Here is a 24,512-nt window from a genome sequence, read left to right as displayed (position 1 = left end):
AGGACCCACCCACTGCCAGTAGCTCCGCGTCACATACAGAGGGACTTGTGAGTCTGATTCCCAAGTTGACTCTGCCGACACTCAGAGGTAGGGAGTTGTCGCTTATTAAGGTGGAACGCAACCGCCAGGTGGAAGACTGGCTTTGTGAAATTGGTTCGATGCTGGAAGCTGTCCCGGGGGATAGATCGAAAATTGCTCTCGCTATGGGGGCTTGCGTGCACGTAGCCGGTCCACTGGCGGGATTTACAGAGTTTCAGCACCTGACATCTTGGCCTCAGTTTGTCCAAGCGATTAGGGACAGATTCAAAGACAAGGTTTCGGAGGATGAGGCTTACTTTTATCTCGAGTCACTTAAGAGGGATGACCGAAGCACTGTCAAGGATTTCGGGTCAATATTAAAGAGAAGGGTTGACGACCTCACTAAGGAACTGGGGTTCGATTCGAGTCAGGCAGAGCAATTCGCTAAAGAGTTGTTCTGCAAAACGTTACCTTCCGATATGGGGCCATTGTTCCTTGCGGGGAGAGCGGGTGTGAGTTATGAAGACCTAGTCCAACAGGCCGCCACAGCCCTAGACAGGCGGACGCGCGCAGGGACATCGGGCACTCAGTTGTCGCCATACGTAGAGGCGGTAAGTAAAGGCGAGGGAGCCAAGCCGAGTCACTGTGGCGCGGGTTCATCAGGCATGAGGCAGCCCTCAGCGGCAAGTTCGAGCCACCCTGCGCGGGGTAACAACAGGGATCCGCGTAGGTGTTACTCCTGCGGGATGCGGGGGCACATACAGAGGGACTGTAAAGTCACTATTACGAGAGCATGAAAGCAGGCTCCTAGTGATGGTAGGCCTACGTTTGAGGTGAAAGTGGAAGGTGTGAGATTGACAGCTTTTGTTGATACAGGAAGCCAGGCAACGGTAATTAAAAAGTCAGCCTTCAGCAATTTTAAGTATACACGTCTTCAACGTTGCGCAAAGACATTAACAGCAGTCAATGGGGAAAAGATTGAGATCGTAGGTCAAGGTACAGTTAATTTTGAGATTGATGGGGAATTGCAGCCTCACACATGTACGATCGTAGAGAACCTTGATTTTCCTGGTCACATCTTAATGGGAACTGATTTTCTGTCGCGATTTGATTATTCCTTGTCTGCTCAAAAAGGGGCTAGGAACTGCAGGTTGCAGTTGGGACAGACTTCCTACCCAGTGGAGATGATCGACCATCCCCCAGTTGTAGCTTCAATTAAGAGGAAGCTGAAATATAATGCGCACTATCCAAAATTGATTTTTAAGTCTCTTCCAGACACAGTTAAGAGGTCATGCGCCTTGCATGCATTGACCAAACAGAGTTGCCCACCACATTCTGTTAAATTTATTAAAGTAGCCGTGGGACGTCACATACAACCAGGTACCACCCTTCAGGTGGCTGGGAGATGTGATAGTTTATTAATTCCTCATCACTTAGTTGTAGTGCTCGATAAAGGTGCACTCATTCCAGTTGTCAATCTTTCACATAAGACTTTTCGCTTCAGGGCAGGTGATAGGGTATCTCAGGGAACCATGGTGGAGGACACAGAAATCTTTCACCATGAGTCAGCTGAGACGCCAGCCGTCACTGCACAATGTAGTGCACTGAATATGTTGAAAACTAAAACACCATCCAAAGTACAATACGAGACGAGAAATGTTGCACAGAATGTTGAGGAAGTGGAAAAATTAATTTCAGCACTTGATTTGCAACATGTTGCACAGGCAGATAGGAAGGCACTGAGAGGAGTTTTACGAAAATTCCCGAAATTGTTTGCGACAGAGGATGACCAGATTGGTCTCCTTGATAAGATCGAGCACACCATTCCAACTGGTGATCATTTGCCTGTGTACACGAGACAGTGGAGGTTGCCGGAACAGGCAAAGAACATTATCAGGGAGGAGTGCCAGAAAATGTTGAGACAGGGCGTGATAGAGCCTAGTACGTCACCGTGGCTCTCTCCTGTTGTGCTAGTTCGGAAACCGGACGGTAGTTATCGTTTCTGTGTTGACTACCGGAAGGTGAACGAATTAACTAAGGGTGATGTGTATCCGTTGCCCCGAATACAGGAGATAATAGATCAATTTGGTGCTGCTAAGTATTTCTCAACTCTTGACGCAAAATCGGCGTATTGGGCGATTCCGGTGGCAGAACAAGATAGGGAAAAAACAGCATTCTCGGATGGTAGGCACACTTATCAATTCCGTAGGATGCCGTTTGGTTTGAAGACAGCGCCTTCGTCGTTTCAGAGGGCCATCAACTTTATCCTTAGTCCGGTACTGGGTAGGCATTCTTTAGCGTACCTGGATGATGTTGTGATATATTCCAGGACGTTTGAGGAACACCTACAGGACTTGACTGAGACTTTGAAGTTGTTAGATCAGGCAGGTTTCAGGCTGAATGTTCAGAAGTGCACCCTGGCGGCTCAGAAATTCAAATTTCTGGGGTTCCAGGTGTGCCCAGACGGTATCCGACCTGACCCAGATTCTTGCCGCGCCATTGCTGACATGCCTACTCCAAGGACAGCAAAGGACGTGCGTAGGTTTTTGGGGGCGGCCGGATATTTTCGTCGTCATATTGAAGGTTTCGCTGGCATTTCAGCACCCCTGACTGATCTGACAAAGAAAAATGCGAAGTTTGTGTGGAAATCTGAACATGACGAGGCCTATCGCAAACTGAAAGACCAACTAATCACGACACCGGTATTGGCTATTCCTGATTTTGAGAAAGAGTGGGAAGTGCACACTGACGCCAGCGGTATTGCTATTGGCGGGTGCTTAATTCAGCGAGACGCAGATAATTTACCCCATCCAGTAGCCTATTTCAGTAGGAAGGTCAAAGGACCTGAAGTTCGTTATTCAGCTACGGATCGGGAGGCACTGGCAGTAGTAGAATCAGTTAGGTATTTCGAGCCTTACCTATTTCAGCGGCATTTTGTAATCTACACAGACCATCGAGCGTTAACACACATATTTAAAAAGCGAACAAAATGCCCACGAATGTCACGCTGGTCTCACGAACTTTCGGCCCACTCATTCCAGATTTTGTACAAGCCTGGTCCAGCCCATGTTGTGCCAGATACGCTAAGTAGAAATATAGCGGCAATGCAGATTAATGAAAATATTGAAACCATTCCATCGGATAAAATGAGAGATTACCAGATGAACGAGCCGAGATGGAAAGAGATTATTGAGTATTTAGAGGGAGGAAAATACCCGAAAAAGAAAAAGAATTTACCTATACATGATTTTGAGATGAAACAGGGCGTCCTGTATTATGTTAATAGCCAGAATGATAGGGCAGTATTTCAGCTAGTTATTCCGGACGCGTTGCGGTCATCAGCGTTAAAGCTCGCGCATGCTTCAAAAATTGCAGGGCATCCGGGGATCTTTAAAACGCACTTAAAAGCAAAGTCTCTATTTTATTTTCCAGGATTACTTTCTGAGGTAATCAATTTCGTGAAGTCGTGCCCTCGTTGCCAGAGGAGGAAAGGCACCCTTAAGGTACAAGCCCCACTTCAGGAATTTCCTGAAATTCGTGAACCGTTAGATCGTGTGGGGGCCGATCTGATTGATTTACACCACAGTCATTCAGGAAATAGATATGTGTTGGTGCTAGTTGACCATCTGTCTAGATACACTACACTAGTTGCATTACCTCAGAAGGATTCTCGTACGGTTGCAGATGCGTTCTTGCGTAGGTTCGTTACTGTATTCGGACCTCCTAAAGTTTTAGTCTCTGACCGGGGTCAAGAATTCAATGGGAATATATTTAGAGAAGTTTGTAAGATTTTAGAGACAACTTCGGCTTTTACAACGGCCTACCACCCACAAGCAAACGGAATGACGGAACGGACTAATCGTTCAGTCAAGGATATGCTTGCAATCCTTGCTGAACATGATGCAAACACCTGGGATGAACACCTACCCTATGTTCAGTTCGCCTTGAATACTGCCATCCACCAATCAATTAACACCCAACCACTTCATTTGTTTACTGGTAATTCATGCAATTTCCCGTCAGGTCTGCTTAACAGACATAATGTTGCATACGGGGAGGACTATCCTTCAGAGGTCCTTGGAAAAATGAGAAATGCATGGAATATGGCAGCTGAAGCGTCCAAGAAGGCACGGACTCGGTATGCTCATTTTTATGACAAGAAAGTGCGCCCTCTTGAGTTGACGGAAGGAAGCCTCGTATTGAGAGTGAATGAGGCTGCGCCCGCCAATCAGAGCAGGAAACTAGCTCCGAGGTGGCGAGGACCATATAGAGTAATTAAAAGGGCGGGGCCGGTTAATCTTGTTATAAAAGGAGTGTTCGAGGACCAGGTGGAAAGGACAATTCATGTAAATAAATTGAAACAATATCATGCTAGAGAGGAATTAGAACTGCCTTCAGCGGGTCTAGTTCCTGACTCAGCAGTGCTGACTCATGGCTTCACCGACGAGTCAGAAGATGAGGATGACCCTCTGTCATCGCTCATCAGTAGTCAGGTGCAGTCTCGCCACCCTATGGTGACGAGATCTCGCGCTATACAGTAAAGTAACTTCCTTGGTTAGTATAATTTAGTATTCATTAGATTTTCCTGTAAAGGCAATGAGATGTACTATGTCTATACTTGACTCAGGTAGCAACTTTTACCGTGCTCTGGGGTTCCACCTCCACCAAACCCAGAGTATATCTATGCTTCCGCTGTGTTGTGTCTGTCTGTTCCCAGGTCTGATTGGTACACCGACCCAGTTGTTCCAGCCACACGTGAACCCTTGTCTGTAAAGACCGAGGGGGGAGGCACGTTACACAAAGCCCTCCCCCCACCAGACCCAGTAACCCATACATCAGTTACTTTGGGGATGAGTGACTGTCCAAGAGTCACCCGGCCGACGCCTCACGTCACTAACGAGGTTGTCAGGGCCAGCGAGCTGTCCACATTATAGCAGTCACCGGAGGTGCCATACAACGCCGGGGTAGCTGTCTCGAGATCACCAATACCCACCTGCTGCGTCATCAAGACTGCAGTCAGTCCAGCAGTGTTGGAGGAGAGGTCAAGAAATGGAAAGCACGTAGCAGTACTCAAGAATTTCGCCGGAAGATTAATGATTACGTCATCTGAAGTAACAAGAAAGCAGAAGTAAGGCGGTCACAGGTGGAAGGCACGGTTTCCCTACAGAGTACCGGGACTCGCCAATAGAAGGTCGCAAAATTGTCTCCTTTGGCCTAAAGTCGGCGGTACGAGGGTATACACAGTTGGTGTTTACGGCCTAGTAACCTGGTGACATCAAGAAACGCCTGAGATGACGTGAGCAATGATGGAAGACGAGATTCACCTGTTCTGCAAACAAGCAACCCGCCTCTACGACCTTCTGACACCACTCCTGCTAAGAGACACCGTTGGTACATCCAGTCCTGCTCTGCTGTGGTCATCTGCGACAAGTTTAACATCAAGACTACCGTGTGAACTGTGATTGATACGAAGGCGTGTGGACTGTCGAGAGCAAGATTAATGGCCGAAGTAACAGTATTCTACAGCTGTCACTTGGTACTCCGCTCTACTACACTCTGTCGTCATTCAGGAGTACTGGATGGGAGTACAAGAGGACCAGGTATTGATGTCTACACATGAGAAGAAGCAAGATCGACACCGTCATCGTCAGCGACTACATTCAGCATCCAGCAGCATCGATTTTTTTTTTCTCTTCGATTACTCAATATGAACAATTGATACAAACAACAAAGTGGCTCTGAACATCTGTGTAAAGAACATCTGGACACTTTTGTTTAAATGTTGAAAAACAGATTTAGAATCAATACTTTTTAAATGTTGAAAAACAGATTTAAAATAATTCTGGTATAATATATGAATTTTGCTCTATAAATTGGTCAGTAATCAAAATCGAAGCCCCTGTGTAATTGTCTCAGCCCAGAACAAACGGTTATGGAAAATTATGTTGTGCTATTTTTTTTTCAGAATGTTTGAACACAGGAGAGGCGGACCAATATAAACATTGACACTTCTAGTGAGTGAGAACACTTGGCTGTACAGTCAGCTGAAACCTGTGATATAGTATAGGAATTTTTATTTTTAGATATATGTAATAAACGTTAGGTGTGTTCCTTAACATGTCAAGGTTGACATTGATGGGGAGTGGTTAGTACACGGATGAGTACTTGATAGTTCCGTAGTACGCTCCCGGATGACTGAAAGTTCAGTCTGATGATATAACTTTAATGTTTATGTTTGAGCACGGTGTGGCCGGCTCTAGAGGACACATGGACTTGGCTAGTGAAGAGCCAAGAGAGTTTAATAGCTAGTTTTTGATGGTAGAGTAGGGACATGTTATTTAGCTATGTCAGTAAGGATAGGATGTATGTTTCCTGATATTAGAAGATTGCTGTCAGTTGACAGCTGAGAAATTTATGAATTTAAACATGTTGATGTTGGACTATTATTTGTCAAATTTTATTAGTTAGGTTAGCTTTTGTTTGTGGCATGAGTTGAATTGTGGGTTTGGATACTAAACCTCGTGAATTTTAACAAATTAACAAGGTTTACTAAGTGCTTGTGCGGGGGGGTTGTAACAAACTAGGCTGTTGTAAGAATTATCCAGAGTGGTTTATCGACAAAAGAGAATGGGAAGCTGAGCCGCATGGTGACCTGACCCCCAGGGGGATTCGCGGTGGAAATAACCGACGCGTTGTTCATAACTGCGTATAATGAACCATCCTATAGTATTCAGTAAATTAGAGAAAATTAGCCTTTATTCATTTTGCATTAAAATTGTATTGTATAATAGTACTGGATACAATATCAAGAGTATTCTAATTATTGAGTTTAAGTCACCATCAGTGACGTCACGAATCGGATCTAACTTTTAAGGCGGAGTGACCGGCGGTCATAGGTCAGCAGGGTTGACATGTCTAATATTTCTCAAAGTTTTATTAACCATTTTGGGGATCGGGAACAGCTCTGCCGTTAGATGTTTGTAATTTAATTCAGTAAAATAATTCAACCAGTCTGGATCAATTAAGTACAACAGAGTTTAATTGTTATAACTTAAACCTGGCTAGTAACTTGGTAAAACTTTGACTAGGCGGAAGGATACAAGGTTCTAGTCTGGGCTAGGCCAGACGAGGACAAATCAGTGTGAATACGGGAGCAGCTGGGAGAGGTCAACCATCTTACCTCTCCCCAAACCAGCACAACATCTTAGCTGGAAAACATAGAGGTATAGTTGCTATGGTTATGTATAGAAATAGTCTTCTCATTTGCCATTCAGGTCAAGTAGGGAGTGTTAAAGTGATAGGGAGTGAACACATTTAGATTTTGTTTTAGTTTTCTTGTAATAAATTAAATTTGTTATTAATTTGCATTTTATTGTTTCCATGTGTTTTATGTGTATACTTGTCCTGGTCACGTGGTCCACACGAGGCGGAGTTGCATTGGGCGCCGATTCTAACATCGAATCGGAATTATCATTACCGTGTAATTTATTCCACACTCAAGGTCATCGTTTATAGTGGGGATCAAGCCCCTAGGTTGATTAATTAGCGTGATCGATCCAGACCTCGATCATTGCTCTTGTATTACTGGTCTGGTGGTGGCAGCAGAGGTGACTCTAGGGTTTTGTTCAGAGCTTAGGTCACGTCATACTGGGTGTAGAATCCTAAGTCGGTCAATCGTCTTAGGACCACGTGGCGTGGAGTTGGCTTTGGTAAAAGTTTTGGAGTCCCTTGGTTTAGAAATAAAAGTAAGAATACGGGTAGAGGGAGTAGAAAGAAGGAAGTAAAGAGAGAGGACCCTAACCCGTGTTACAAGAGGCTGCTGATGTACTTTGTTACCCGCTATCTAAACTTTGTATAAAACACTCGAGACAGGAAATGGGTAAGACAAACGTAGTCTCACTATTCAAAAAAGGGAACAGACCCACCCTATGTCAACCACCACATAGCCACACCACCCCACTATAAGCCTATACTCATCATAACACTAACCCGCACCAAGACATCCACTTAATCCAAACACACACCTAATTACCACCAATACCTCAGTCCCTTTCCGCAATACCCACTCAAACCCAGCCACCGCTCGTATCCCTCAGGTTAACCACTGTTGGGTCTAGCCAGTAACTGGATGGGTAATCTTGCGCGAAACCTCGTCTTTGGCTAACGGAGGTCTAGATAATCCATACAGAATTCCCCCTCCCTTAACATTGGCATATTAGAAGCATCAGTAATGTTCTATGATCATGATGGCTGTTGTAATTTTGTCATTTTTATAATGTTAAGCTTTTACCTGTTTTAATGTAATTTTGTTTAGTTTATTGTAATATACTCAATATTTTTAGGAGATGGTGTTGTGAAGTTTTCTTTATATATGGTGCAGGTCTTTACCTTGGTCGGTCACGACTGACAAATAGTTCTCAGATATTCAGCGAATTATGGCAAATGTGCATAAACTTAAGGTGATTGCTACTCTTTCTTCATCATTGTTTAATGCATCAGGTGTCGGCCGTCAACAGTGCTGGGAGAGGCCCGAGACAGGAGATATGGATCGTAACCGTGGAAACAAGTAAGTACAAGTACTGTTTTTCTCTCTTACCCACACACCCACATGTCTTACCCACACGCCCACATGTCTTACCCACACGCCCACATGTCTTACCCACACGCCCACATGTCTTACCCCACACGCCCACATGTCTTACCCACACGCCCACATGTCTTACCCACACACCCACATGTCTTACCCACACGCCCACATGTCTTACCCACACGTCCACATGTCTTACCCCACACGCCCACATGTCTTACCCAGGCGCCAACATGTCTCAACACAAAACACTTCTGGAGTGAACAGTTGTCCAGGGGCTGCAACATGCACACTTGACTACACAATCACCAGCAGTACTGTCATTAGTATTAGGCTGCCAGAGCTCACCACCAAGACTGGTGCTCCTCTCAGCTACACACCTGAGAGGACACACCTGTAGTAGTTACTCAGTTACTACAATATTTATAATATCTATACTCGTATAACAAGTGTAGGAGGACGGATAGTCTTGTATCTAGGAATTCTTTAATACTCTACCTTTATGTAACGGGCATCATCAGAATTATGATAACAAAAATTTTCGCAATTATATATTATAGTTTAAAAGAAATGGCATTTTACTAATACACTATACAACTAATTTAGGTAAAAAACAACTAATTTAGGTAAAAATTACTTTATAATAATAATGGTTAAAGACAACGTTTTTGTAATTGGTTCTCTTAGGAAGAGAACCAAATACAAATAACTTATCCTATTATAAGAACTAATCTGTAAGTTCAAGGGAACACAAACCAAAACCAATATAGCGTGAGAAAGTTTGGGGGGTAAGAGAGTAGTAAACCGTTGTGAAGGGGAGTCCAAAGTGCACTCATACTGTACACATTTGCAGCCTTGGTAGCTACCATTACCATAACAATATTGTGTGGGCTATGGCCAACATGTTTCTCCCTCCTCTCAAGTATTGATATTGCCAGGTATATTACCTGCCAATATCTATCTATATTATATATAAATTGATTATATTATCTATATTATCTTACGCAGTTGTCACTGTTATTATGACCTATTACTTTGGTAGCCTTCATATTTAATCCAAAACTGATATTAAGCTTAATTCAAGTGTTTAGTTTAAGATTATATGCTAATGTGTATTGTTTAAGATAATATTCACTATGGTAACAATAATTTGTTCACACTAAGATATAATTTGTATTTCTTCCAAAATTATAAATATAAAGATCATGCTCACTTTGCCTTTATTTCCCCTAAATTCTACTTCATTGTTATAACCAAGTGATTTCCTCCAGAGCCGGGGCCCCCACAGCAACTTGATGTGGTTCCTCATGATAACAGTTTAGACTTGCAACTCTGGCAACCGGATGTGTGTGGCGGGAGATTACACAATTTCACCATACAGCTGAAGAACAAGACCATCGTTATACACAACTGCACCAAGGATGCTCCTGACCCTACTTGCTCCAGAGATGCGAAGACAATACCTGCTGAACGTCTTACCTGCCAGGTAAACACAGCCATCACTTGTGTGATGAAACATTTCGGTACAACGCTTCAAACTTGATTATCCCCAGTACACTGGTCACCCACACCCAGCACCAGTACACTGGTCACCCACGCCCAGCACCAGTACACTGGTCACCCACACCCAGCACCAGTACACTGGTCACCCACACCCAGCACCAGTACACTGGTCACCCACACCCAGCACCAGTACACTGGTCACCCACACCCAGCACCAGTACACTGGTCACCCAGCACCAGTACACTGGTCACCCACACCCAGCACCAGTACACTGGTCACCCACACCCAGCACCAGTACACTGGTCACCCACACCCAGCACCAGTACACTGGTCACCCACACCCAGCACCAGTACACTGGTCACCCACACCCAGCACCAGTACACTGGTCACCCACACCCAGCACCAGTACACTGGTCACCCACACCCAGCACCAGTACACTGGTCACCCACACCCAGCACACTGGTCACCCACACCCAGCACCAGTACACTGGTCACCCAGCACCAGTACACTGGTTAAATAAAGTCATCTTAGCTTGTGTCGTGACCCATCCATCATCAATACTTAAAATGCACTTATAAATAACATTAACGAAGCTGTTCTTGTTGATGAAAAGAATCTTGTATCTCCGAAGAATGGCATAGGCCTATACAGTGTGTTGAATGTAGGTCAGAGAGTAAATTAAGCTTTAGTTGCGTTGGCATATTTTATTAACTTCTAAATCCGATTATAAAGCCATATAGCATTTAAGTTAAGGAAGATGAGGTAATTAGTGTCTTTTCAAGATGCACTGACAAACTAGCACTTCACATCTATGTCAATCTTAAAATTAATAATTTATTTAGATGTCGATTCATTAAACGTTGTTAATGTTTATGTAATGTCACTTCAGATGCCAGAGTTGAAGCCAGGAAGACGGTACGAAGCTGAGGCTTTCTTCTGTAATGCTGCAGGATGTGGCAAGCCCTTTGTCAAAACTGTAGCCACTCTGCCCATTCCTCCCAAGCTGAGCGGCAAGTTTCGTGTGAAGACCAAGACCAACACCACCGTTACTCTTGCTCTACCCACCCTTACAATGGAAGGTGACGGTGACAGGTTAGTCTTACTGTAGTCCTGCCCACCATTGTCACAGAAGGTGACGGTGGCACTCTGATAAGGTAGTCAAGCCCCCTGACATGACAGGATCAGAACCACTTTCTGGTATGGTGTTTCGGCCCTAATGGGACGCAACCGGGTTCTTTTCTCATGGTATTACTTTTTGGGTATCCGGCCCCAAGTTAGTAGAGGCTTTCAAGGGGTGAGCTCCGTAATGCAAGTAAAATAAACAGGGGAGGTACATTAAATACACAAGTATATCGCTTTCTATATATATATATATAATTCTTTTCCCACCACCATATATAAATTAAAAGTCACAAATGGGAAATATTACTACACAATATATATCTGTCTCCCTCTGAAGACACTGAACACTTGGCGATGCTCACTCCGTGTAGTCTTGCCTGATTTCCTATTCCGTGGCACAACCCTCTGCAGGTACCAGGAAACCACGATGAATCTACCCTGGCCACAAGCCAGCCAAATCACAATCCCACTGGGTGCCCCGTCGTGAAGGCCCACAACCACAGTCCAGCCTGTAGCTGGCAGGTATCAATCAGCCTCGCTGTTAGGCCACTCCACGACGAATACTAGGGTTGCGAGCCCTAGGCAGGAGCCTTGTGTAACTCGCTGGTTACTCTCTTCGATCGACACCGCAGTGGGTTCTCTCTTCCAAAAAAAAAAAAAACAGCCAGCCCCGGGTACGGCGAATCCCGTCACTGCCACTCCTCAGGCCGACAATTGAACACTCAGCAGTGCTCGTCCGGTGGCGGCTTACTGCTTCTACAAAGCAGACTGGTGAAGAGACTTTGGCTGCCTTGGGTAGACTGACTCATCGTACATCACAGCAGTCCTAGGTTGACTCTGAAAGCAGACACGTCATCAGTACTGGGACACTACATGGGTTCCACTAGGAAACATCACTTACTGGCTGACATAGACGTACACCCTGTCGCTCAATAGATGGCGCTGCTTTTCTAAGCGTCACCTCACCAGAGGTCAGCACCAGCTAACTCACGAGCCGACTAGGACAAGAATCTAGTCTGTCTAGCTGGCATATTCCTGCCACTACTAGAGGTGTCGTCCATTTCGTGGGGGTTTTGGGAGCGGACTCGCAGATGGCGTTGACGTCACTGCTCCGTGCTTCAACGGTGAACTTGGGTTTGTAACATATGGCACGAAATCTGGCCCCACCTCTCTCCACTCCCTCAGATTCACCCCTTTTGTTCGTCGTTATGAACCATAGTCAGTAGCTCACTGTGATGTCCCTGGCATGAGTACAAAGTATCCTTACATGTTTTGCAGATCTGTGGCAATTTTGGTGTCTCGGCTCTCCGAGGACGCACAAGATGTGGCCGAGAACTTTACTGCCACGTATATAAAGCTTGTTGCAGAGGGTATAAGCCAGAGGAGGTCGGCTTCAGGTGAGGAGCGGGTGAGGCGGCAGGCAGGCGACCGCCACTGTGAGGACACTAACCGGACGTACATAGCTGCTGTGTTAACACAGGTATGTTGATGTTTGTCTCTCTCGTCACCAGTCATCACAAGTACTACAATGTAATCTTATTAGCTTAAGGTTTACCAACGTCAAGAAACTGTCGTACTAAAGTCCCTTTATCCTAACCTACCAGTATGTCAATTTCGTGAGCCGCTACTTTTTTTCTAGTACGACAATTTTTGGCCCTAGGTAGAGTATACGTCAAATGCGACGCTATCAGGACAGCTGGATCTTGTCGTTGATTATACCGTAGTGCACATTTTGTCAACCACAATTGTCACAATCACTAGCTTTATTCGTTTCAACTTATATAAATTGTTACAATTCTGCCTGTCATGAACAATATAAAAAATAAGTTTTTAGACATTTAGTAATAGCTTGCAAGTTGAGTGGTAATATATATTGGTAAAGCGTTGTGTGGTAGTAACGCCTACCACAGTAGTAATCACGACTGTGGCAGCCGCAGTAGCATCAGTACCAGTAACCAATATGTAATACCTTGCTTCATTAATGTACAAGTGTTGCTGGGCTCTTTATTTCTCAGATGTTTATTTCTTATTTCATGTTGTGTTTTGTATGGAGTTATATTGCGTTACTGAGTTCTTGTGTGAGTTGACTGTGGACTTCACTTGGGTTCTGTTGTATATTTTGTTACTCATTTCACGTACCCATAATTTGCACTTGTTATAATTCCTGTTTGCTTCTGTGTGTTACTACTGCTTGTCCCTTGTGTGTACGTATGTGTTGGAATTTGATAAATAAATAATAATGTTGTTCCCTGGAGGTCCACCCTGACGTCGTCATGTGGGAAGGGTTGGCAGCACTGACGTAACTATGTAAACATATACCTGTTTCCATAGTAGCACTTTTCCTATTAGTCCAGAATAAAGTTTGTGGGAAAAGTAGAGCATTTATTTAATATGCAAGTTACATAAACTTTTCTGTTGACAGGCTGCGGAAGAATTTATGGTTGGTGAGATGACAAGCGGCGGCCCTTACCCCAACTGCCCGCTGAAACCCGCTCAACCTTATATGATGGCTGTTGTTGCTAGGGTGCAGCTCGAAGGTAATTATATTGCTGAAATTATTAATGCTGATAATTTATGAAGATAAATATTATAATTAAAGCATAGAGTTGAACTTATGAGAACTTTTATCTCAACGATAAATCTGCATCTCTACCTCGCATCTCCAGGCTTTAATTCTGGGGCGCCTGACAGCTGGGCGGACAGCGCTTCGGATTCGTAGTCCTGAGGTTCCGGGTTCGATCCCCAGTGGAGGCGGAGACAAATGGGCAAAATGTTTCTTTAACCCTGATGCTCCTGTTCACCTAGCAGTAAATAGGTACCTGGGAGTTGACAGGTACCTATTTATTGAGACATCTGCTAGGGGCTGCTTCCTGGGGGTGTGTAACAAAAAGGAGGCCTGGTTGAGGACTGGGCCGTGGGAACACTAAGCCCCGAAATCGTCTCAAGATAACGATATCACACCCAGATGTGACTTCATATTACAACATCTTAATGAGAGATATAAATAAGAACGAAATTGAGCAGCCAGGAAATGTGTGAAACACTAAATGAATAGTTCCAAAGTGTGTTTGCGAAAAATAAAGTTATCAAAGAACCAGACACTGCCAATTTCAGAGAACACCATAGAGAACATAGAAGTCTCTCGAAACGAAGTGGAAACATTACTGAAGGAGCAAGGAAGAAACAAAGCAGATGGGCTTTCACCTTCCATTCTGAGAGAATCTACAGGAATCTCAGCAGATATATGGAAGAAGGCAAACATTGTTCCAATTTACAAAAATGGTAGCAGTGAATGCCCTCTAAATTATACACTGTGTCGTTGGCGAGCGTCGTAGTAAAAACACTTGGAAAAAATAGTTAAAACTAAATGGGTAGAATACCTGGAGAGAAGTGATAAAATAACAGACAGACAGTATAGCTTTCGAACAGGAAGATCCTGTGCAATAAATCTGCTTAGTTTTTATGATAGAGCCACAGAGATTTAATAAAAAGAGATGAGTGAGTTGACTGTTCATCTGGTCCTACAAGAAGGCTTTTGACAGAGTCCTAGACAAGAGGTTGTTCTGGGAACCAGAACGTGTTGGAGGGGTGACAGGCAGACTGCTGATATGGATGAAAATTTGGCTGACATAGATGAGGGCGGTAATCAGAGGCAATGTATCAGACTGATGAACTGTTGCTAGTGGAGTACCAGAAGTTCAGTTCTTGCACCAGTAATGTTCATCGTCTATATAAACGACCTTCCAGAAAGAATACAGAACGATATGAATATGTTCGCTGATGATGCTAAGCTACTAAGGATAAGAGACTTAGACGATTTTCATGCCCATCAAGATGACCTCTACACAATAATGTATGAAGCAACATTTGTCAAATGGAATTCAAAGTGAATAAATGCCATGTTATGGAATATGGAATAGGATAAAATAGCCCACACACAACCCACAAATTATGTACAAAGGCATTAAAGAACTCTGACTAAGAAAGAGATCTCTGGGAGGTTCTGAATAGTAGACTGTCACCAGAGTCAGTCTGAAGAACATTGGGCGAGGAGCAAATGCTACGCTTTACAGCTTCACAATCGGGTTTAAATACATGGAGGGTGAAATATTAAAGAAATTATTCACGACTTTTGTTGAAACCAAAATTTGAATATGCAGCAGTTGTATGATGCCTATATCATATTAAGAACATCAATAAACTAGAAAAGGTGCAAAGGCATGCTACAAAATGGCTTCCAGAACTGAAAAAAACAAGATCTACGAAGAGAGACCAGAGGTGTAAAAGCTAGAAGCTAGAAGAGGCTATATGATCACTACATGCAAAGTTGACAAAGATGAATTCTGTAACTACAAGAACAAGAGATCACAGACTCAAGCTAAGGAAACAAAGTTACGGAAAAAATTAGAAAGTTCACTTTTGATAGACGGTTGGAACAAGTTAAGTGAGAGTGGTGTAGGACAAAACCGTCAGTAGTTTTCAAAGACAAAGAGTACTGGGAAGACGGGATACCACGAGCGTAGCTCTCATCCTATAACTAAACTTATGTTATTACAGGGAGGGCGCCTGACAGCTGAGTGGACAGCGCTTCGGATTCGAAGTGCTGAGGTTCCGGGTTCGATCCCCGGTGGAGGCGGAGGCAAATGGGCAAAATGTTTTTCACCCTGATACCTCTGTTTACCTAGCAGTAAATAGGTACCTGGGAGTTAGACAGCTGCTACGGGCTGCTTCCTGGGAGGGGGGGGGGCTAACAAAAAGGAGGCATGGTCGAGGACCAGGCCGCGGGGGCGCTAAGCCCCGAAATCATCTCAAGATAACAGGGAACTAACTACTTGGCACACCTAAGGGTGGAGAATAAAGGCTTCCACTGTTCACCAACATGACAACATCATCTACCGAAGATGTCAACAATCAATTCTAAAATTATTAATAAATTTGCAGAAAGGAGTGCGTATGCAGAGATGAAGTTGGAGGAGCTAGTAGTGCCTGAGTGGGATTGCTTCGTTCTTTCCATAGTTTCCTCCGTCTTTGGTCTTCTCCTCCTAATCCTCATCATCACAATCATCATAATTTTGTAAGTTAACCCTTTATTCTCCAGTAAATTTGTTATAATAACTAGAAACTTTTATTAGCAAGAAATGCATATAGTAGCTAAGGTTTACAGTTGATCAGACAACCAGTCCATCAGACAGCCAGTCACTCATCTGACAATAAATGAAGTGACAACTTGTCGGTCCGTCCTGGACCATTATCAAGTCCCGTAAACACACAATGATTAGGAAAAGGCAGTATAATGTATCAAGGAAGATTGTGAGATAAATGGCCTGAAGTCTGAAGTATATCATACTTTGAGGTGTTTTTTGGGCTTAGCGTCCCCGTCCTTGACCAGGCCTCCTGGTTGCTGGACTGGTCGACCAGGCTGTTGGACGCGGCTGCTCGCAGCCAGACATATGAATCACAGCCTGGTTGATCAGGTGTCCTTTGAAGGTGCTTGTCAAGTTCTCTCTTGAACACTGTAAGGGGTCGGCCAGTTATGCCCCTTATGTGTAGTGGAAGCGTGATGAACAGGCCTCGGGCCTCTGGTGTTGATAGTTCTCTCTCAGAGTACCTATTGCACCTCTACTTTTGAACAGGGGTATTCTGCACATCCTGCCATGCCTCCTGGTCTCATGTGGTGTTATTTCTGTGTGCAGGTTTGTGATCAGCCCCTCTACTATTTTCCACGTGTAAATTGTTATGTATCCCTCCCGCCTACACTCAAGAGAATACAGATTTAGGCATTTCAGTTGGTCCCAATAGCTTAGATGTTTTACCAAGTAGATTCTAGCAGTAAAGGATCTCTGCACGCTCTCGAAATGAGCAATTTCTCCAGCTTTGAAAGGGGCTGTCATTGTGCAACAATATTCCACTCTAGAGAGCACTAGCGTCTTGAAGAGTGTCATCATTGGTATAGCATCTCTAGTTTGAAAAGTTCTTGTTATCCAACCTTTCATTTTTCTTGCAGTTGTGACGGCTACTTTATTGTGTTCTTTAAAAGTAAGGTCTTCCGACATGAGTACACCCAAATCCTTTACATTGCTTTTTCGTTCTATGTTATGATTTAACTGCGTTTTGTGTGTGGTATCTGTACCATATACTTATATATGTATTATGTAGGGTGTACGTAACCACTTATAACTTGTTTCCACGAGCTCTAAGTGGAGGTGAAGAAAAGGTTAGAGAGGCATGTAACGGGCTCAGGAACTGATCCCCAAAATTCATTTAGCTTAGCAAGTTACAGCATTGATGAGATGATTACAGAGTTTGTAAACATATGATACGATATTGAGGCCATGCAATGGGATCGAACTTGCATCCCTGGACTTCCCAGACACAATCATTGCCAACTGAACCATGATGAGCTCAAAAGTATTTCATCTAGAAGTTCTGCTGTATCCATCACCAGTCTTTTCGCAATTATCATACTCCCTGGAAACACAAACCGAAACTGTCTCTATTTTCCGCTTGTTACAAATTGTAATTGGTGTCAATTGCCGGCTGGAAAGATATTGCAAATCAAATGCAATATCTTTCATAGACAACTGGGAACACTTCCATGGAAGAAATGAAATGTATGCTCGCGATGGGGTGCATCTATCGAGGGCTGGGGTTGTTGTTGTTGCGAACTCGTTGGAACCAGTGGTTAGAAGCGTTTGTTTGGGTTTAAACTGTTAGTAATAGTGGTATGGGAATTGATTTGGAGGAAGGAGGTAATAAAAGTATGTGTTTGTGGGAGAAAGGAATTGGCAAAATGATCTGGGAAAGAGAAGGGCCTCAAAATAACAATTCAATTAGGGTATATTACACTAACAGTAGAAGTCTAAGAAATAGAATAAACGAATTAAATGCTCCTGTCTGCACAGAAAAAAATAAATATTATTGCACTTACCGAAACGTGGATGAATGTAGAAAATAGAGAACTATTAGCTGAATATCAAATAAATGGATTTAAAGTATTTCACACAGATAGATATATTAGACGAGGAGAGGGAGTAGCCATATATGTTGGGACAATTTGAAATGTAGTCTCAAAGAGGGAATCAAAACTGAGCCAAACACACAAACTATTTGGATAGAATTAAACGAAAAAGCAAATATTATTATAATAGGAGTTATATATAGGCCACCAAATTTAGACAGAATGGAAGCAAAGCATCTATGGGATGAAATATCTAGAGCATCTAGATCTAACAGTATTTATGTCATGGGTGACTTTAATTTTAGTGGAATAATCTGGTTGGACAAAACAGGGGAATAATGAAGCAGAAGATTTTCTAGAATTAATTGACGATTGCTTTCTAACGCAACACATTAAGGAACCAACGCGGGAAAATAATATTTTAGATTTAGTGTTAACTAACAGGGAAACACAAATTAAGGACATCGAAATAGGGAGTGAGCTAGGGAAAAGTGATCATAAAGAAATCAGATTTAGCATAGAATGGAATAGATCTGTAAAAGAAAATTCTGTTAAAGTGCCTGATTTTCGAAAAGCTGATTTCAATAGCCTACAAAGTTTGCTGGGTCAAATAGATTGGAAAGTCTTGGGTATGGGCTGTGGGCCGGTCTTGGAGCTAGACGTGAACCCAGCGATAGGTGACGTAAAAGGAGTTTTCGATGTGGATTCAAAATATAACCTATTAAAAATATTCTAAGCAAAGCCCAGGAACGTAGTATACCATATAAATTGAATAGATCGAATACTAATGATCCAAAGTGGATAACAAAGGATCTGAAGAACCTTATAGGTAAAAAGAGAGCGTGGTACAAAAGGATTAAGAATGGGGAAGTCAGTTTAGAACAGGAATTCGTACAACTGGTTAGAAATACTAAAAAAAAGAGATAAGGCAAGCAAAAAAGAAACTATGAAGTTCGCATAGCAGGGCAAGCGAAGACAAATCCTAAAGGGTTTTTCCAGTTATACCAGACAAAGATTAGGGAAAGGATAATTGTAAACTAACCTTATAGAATAACCCCCAAAAGTGTGTGGAGGGATTTGGCTCTACAGTTTACAGTATATTACAGTTCATTTATTATACATTAATAGATTTATTATGTTCATTAGAATTTAATTGCATTTAATCAAAGAGATCCATAAGTCACTGGTTTTCCAATTTATTCTCTTTTTAAAGAGTTGTCCTTCGAGCATATTAGAATAATATAAGAATTTTATTATCATTAATCCAGAGCCAAATTTCCCCGCAGAGAGACATTTGCTGTGGATGTTGCTAGTAGGATCTTATTGGCCAGGATTCTGCCCTGTAGCTTTGTTTACCTAAGGCCGCCATCTCTTCTGGCCTCGACGGGGACAAGGAGACGGCGGCTTGTCATCTTGCCATAGGTATGGTAAATTGACTCAAATAGTAGGTATATTCGGCTCGTCTTGTATTTACCTTGCGGTTACCTTGCTTTGATAGCGAGGGTCAAGTTCCTAGCGGCCCAGTCTCTGACCAGGCGTCCTGGTTAATGGTCTGGTGAATCAGGCTGTTGGACGCGGCTTTTCGCACCCTGACGTGTTAATCACAGCATGGTTGATCAGGTATCCTTTGGAGGTATACTGATTAATTTTGCTGAGTAACGCTCTCCTGTCTATTTCTTCTCATCCACAAGTTTTTTGTTGATAGACTCGAGTATGACTTGTGAAAGCTTTTGGGGTGTTTACAGTTTTATTAGTGAGTTGTTTAGTTATTAGGGAACTGTGGTTGATAGAGGCTTAGTGTTATATTAAGTAATCAGGTGACATGTGTGTCTGGTTCCACTAAGATGTTCACCGAGGCTTTGGTGTACCAGCTGGTATAACATGTTAAGTGTCTTTTGTTGTGGTCCTGAGGTTGTTTGTTATATGTAGAGTGGTGATGAGGCGTCCAGTCACATATCCCAAGTTAATGGAGCTTAATGCTGGTCTACGGTGATGTACAGGTGTTACTTTATTGGCTATCTCAAGTACTGCTACATGTGTTACCACAGGTGTTGGTAATGTGTTGCTGCAGATGTTACCACGTATGATACTTTGGGTGTTACTTCAGGTGTTAATACATGTGTTAATACAGGTATTGCTACTGTGTTACTGCAGGTGTTTCTACATATGTTACTTCAGGTGTTGCTGCAGAATGAACTAATCATTAGCATGGAGGTGGGCGCATGATTCAAATGGCCCGGTAATCTCTTCTAGAACAATTACATCCTAGACACTGCCTCAATTATGAGTATACCAGCAATGGTCACCAAGTAGAAAAGGTATATTGGTATACCTGGTATACTCCAGGTATACTAGATGTATAACGGGTCCTCCGCCCAGTGACGGGACCAACGGGCATCATTTACGGATATTTAAAGAGCTGCAAATAGTTGACTTCTGAACCATATTATATTCCTATATGCAATGCTGATGGAATTACTATACTTGAGATTTTACGTGATTTATGATATTTTTTGAAAATTAACAATACACTTTCTGTTTCGCCTCAGGTTCTGTGCTGTATATTCTGTATCTGTATACTGAATTTTGTAATGTTAGGATATTTACTGTATGTTAATCCATCATTACCATTATCTGTATGGTGTTTCAACCAAAAATATACATTTAAATGGCTGAAATTCAGCAGTGTGAGATTATAATATTTTTTTAATAAATATAGCTTCTCGTTACTTCCACAGCATACGCCACAAAATGCTAAATAGGAAGTCTGGAGCCAAGTATTGTAAAGGTAAGAAAAGGTATTAACTTATAGTAAATAAATCTCTATATTTGCGAGAAAAAACATGTTGCTGTGTGATGTTAGTTATCCTCTTGTTGATGAAGCTCCTGGTGCAGTGAAGCGTGTCGAGCAAGTCTCAGGCTTGCACACTTAACATAAAGTAGGTGGTTGGTTTGGTGTAGGTGTTGTGAGGCTGATTTGAGACTACCACGATTGCTTACTGACCAACCAGTTAGTGTACTTGAGTCCAAAACATTGAGAAAATCAGTAGGAGACATAAGGAGGATTCGAACCTATGCGCTGGGTACTCCCGGGCACGCTCTAGACCACTACACCACAACATGGTAAAAGCATTGCAACATGGGATTCAACTGAGCCCTCTAGGGTTTCAGTTTCCCCATGTGCTCTGGCTCTACATCCCAGAGTGCTACAATCTGATTTATTAATGTGACTAGCAGTACCCGGCCACGCATTGCTGTAGCGCCTGCTGTGAGCCACAGCAACCTTCCCTGTCCCCCAGTCCTCCCCACCATTCTCCCTTCACCCGTCTCCTCGGCCTCCCACCCATTCCCCACTCCACCGTCCCCTCGTCCTCCCCACCATTATCTCCCACCATGCCCCACTCCCTTGTCGCTTTGTCCTCCCTACCATTCTTCATTCCTCCATACCCTCGTCCGCACCATCCCAAACTCCCCCGTCCCCTCGTCCTTCCCACCATTACCCCCTCCCTTGTCCCCTCGTCCTCCCCACTATCTCTCACTTCCGTCCCCACCTCATCCCCATTCCCTCGTCCGATGCCTTCCCAAATGGTCTGATGTTCCCATCAGAAAATTGGGAACATCAAGTGTTCTGATGTTCCTATCACTGAAATATAAGAAAAACATTTAAAAAATGAAAGGAAAATATGAAAAAATAATAAAAAACTATACTCACGAAATGAACGGTATGGTAAACAACACAGCTCAATTCCATCCCATTTTGCACAAAATAAGTAAATAAAAATTAAAATAAATCCAAAACTGTGAAAATTCAATTTATCAATGCAATTAGAAATATTGAAATGGAATTGTAACATATTTAGTATAGCATGTATGTTGCTCTTACATGCAACAGATGGCGTTGTTTTTCAAGAAAAGTATAGTTTTACCTGTCACAGGTGTGGCATCTATACCTATACTTACGAAATGAACGATATGGTAAACAACACAGCTCAATTCCAACACAATGTCACACAAAATAATTCAATATAAAAATAAAATAAATCAAAATGTATAAAAATAAAATTTATCAATGCAATCGGAAACATTGAAATGGAATTCGTGACATATTTAGTATAGCGTGCATGTTGCTATTATGTGCAACAGATGGCGCTGTTTTTCAAAAATGCATGTTTTTGCCTGTCAGAGAGGTGGCATCTATATAGTAGGTATATAAAAAGACCCGCCTATTCGATTGCAACGTTGCGTCAAAATTTCAAAGCAAGCGGTAAAGAGGTTTTGAAGATTTCCCCTCACATGAAAAACGAATGTTTTTCAAAACGAAACGAAGAAAAAGAATGTTTTTTACCATCACAGACGTTATGTGAAAATTTCAAAGCAATCGGTGAAGAACTTTCGGAGATTAGTGGTCATGCACAAACGAACATTTCCATTTTCATTTATATAGATTTCTTTGGGTTACTGAAGAGAAGTGTAGGAGGTAGACGACAAGTCAGAGTGCATGATGACATAGATGAATGAAACCCTGATTAGGCTTCAGTGGAAGCCTCAGGAGTCCTAGAGAATTCAGTTAAATCCCAGGTTGTAATGCTTTTACGATGTTGTGGTCTAGAGTGCGCCTGGGAGTACCCAGCACATAGGTTCGATTCCTCCTCAACTCTCCTACTGATTTTCTCATCACGTTAATGTGATGTATCCATGACACGATGCGATCTTCACACCTGCAATTACCCCATTCTCTTATCGACATTTTTTCTACAGTCAACTATGGTCACTCCGTTCGTTCTACTGTTCAGCATAATTTCCTTAGACAGAATGGTAGTTAAGACTCTTTAGTCTCTAAATGCTCATTAAAATATCTCATAACTTATATTAATCTTCCTTTTCTTTATTACTTTTATTCTGATTAAGGATTTTATAATATCTTATAAGGACAGTGAACATTGTCCAGTGTCCATAAGGACACTGCTATAAGCTGTCCTTAACCTTTTTACCTTAAGTCCAGCACCAAGCCAACCAAGTTCACAGTGTCGTTTGCTGGTGTTAGTAATGACTTTTTTTTCCATGTATGCATAGTTGTGGGACCGTTATGATGTCACTCTTACATATGTGAGGGAAATATCTTCCCCTCTCACGTACAGCATCATTATAGTGTTGGAACGCCTTTCTAAAGTAATACTTTAATTGAAAATAAATTCTTATTTGCTTATTTATAGTTTAGGAGTTAATGATAGAATTTTTATTATATCATTGTAGTTTATTAATTATATGAATTATAGCAACCATATATGATCCCTGTTTGTTTCTATTCCGTCTGCTAGTCAGCTAGAGTCACCTTTTGTGTGTGTTAACTATAGGCCTAGGCACTCAAGTATATATTATATACGATTTCTGGGAGAGCCCCGTAGTTTCCCCGAAGCTATCCAAACTGATATGTGCTATATAAGCTTGGGGTCATCAGTTACAGGAGATCTTATGCCCACTGGGAATCATAAGCCAGAACCTGGTTCCCTCAGAGAAGTGCAGGGAGCAATGGCATATGAGAGCTTTACATTTAAAGTACTGTATGTTATATTTCACCATCGACTGGGGTGCGATGGGCACCCAGAATGATAGGTGAACCAAAACAAACAACTAGCCGGTAAAATTGCTACCTACAGCCAGGAAGAGCAAAGAAACTTTTGCTAAAATAAAAGAAACTAGCAACCCTGTCCGCAAATAGTACTCCCGTTGGTTAGCGTATCCCGCCATACCTCCTTCCCCTCGATATGAGGGAGGGGGAGGGGTTAACACCGCCCACTATCTCACTTCTCGTCCTGATGTGCTAGCGTTCATTCAGTCACCTTCCCTTGGCCTCAAGCTCCTGTTCTGGATTTTGCCCTATGTGGCTGTACCAGCTGTGTGTGTGGTGTGGTGGCCTGGTGTTCATATACTTGGATCTGCATACACCTAGGGCACACTTCACTTGCTGCTCCGTAAGTACTACCCTTGCATGTCATGGTTATTTTCTCTGGACATTCTGGCCTCGCTCTCCGTTTGAAGTCTCAGCGTTTCCCATTGTGCTTGGCACCGTGGAATGGTGGATGCTCTTCAGCACGACTGGTCGAGGTTGGGGTTCCTATAACACATTCCCCCGTTCCAGCTGTTGCTCCAGGTCCTGACTCGCTTAGAATCCTATTAGGGGAGGGTTTTTCTGGCTTCGTGGTAGCCGGTCCAGCTTAGTTTCAGGTGCTGCTTGCTTGGTGTCCGAACCTGGGCGTCTATCTGCGGCGCCAACACTTATCAGCAGATCAGGCCAGTGAGATCCCTTACTGGTTAGCTTT

At 42.9% G+C, this 24,512-nt stretch overlaps 1 protein-coding gene across 1 annotated transcript in view; it reads left to right on the top strand.

Annotated features, from left to right (window-relative positions):
- The window catches only part of LOC123747618 (receptor-type tyrosine-protein phosphatase F-like), a 160,679-nt gene that overhangs the window by 112,147 nt on the left and 24,020 nt on the right, over positions 1 to 24,512 (top strand). The window contains exons 35-41 of the mRNA XM_069328944.1: positions 8,518 to 8,584; positions 9,877 to 10,091; positions 11,002 to 11,204; positions 12,513 to 12,714; positions 13,657 to 13,771; positions 16,176 to 16,308; positions 20,931 to 20,980. Of these exons, the coding sequence (XP_069185045.1) occupies positions 8,518 to 8,584; positions 9,877 to 10,091; positions 11,002 to 11,204; positions 12,513 to 12,714; positions 13,657 to 13,771; positions 16,176 to 16,308; positions 20,931 to 20,980 (985 nt within the window). The remainder of the gene's footprint in view (positions 1 to 8,517; positions 8,585 to 9,876; positions 10,092 to 11,001; positions 11,205 to 12,512; positions 12,715 to 13,656; positions 13,772 to 16,175; positions 16,309 to 20,930; positions 20,981 to 24,512) is intronic.

The sequence above is a fragment of the Procambarus clarkii genome, chromosome 22 (assembly GCF_040958095.1).
Source record: "Procambarus clarkii isolate CNS0578487 chromosome 22, FALCON_Pclarkii_2.0, whole genome shotgun sequence".
Lineage (NCBI taxonomy): Eukaryota > Metazoa > Arthropoda > Malacostraca > Decapoda > Cambaridae > Procambarus > Procambarus clarkii.
Note: the sequence above shows the minus strand (reverse complement) of the source record. Positions and strands in the feature narration are given on the sequence as shown.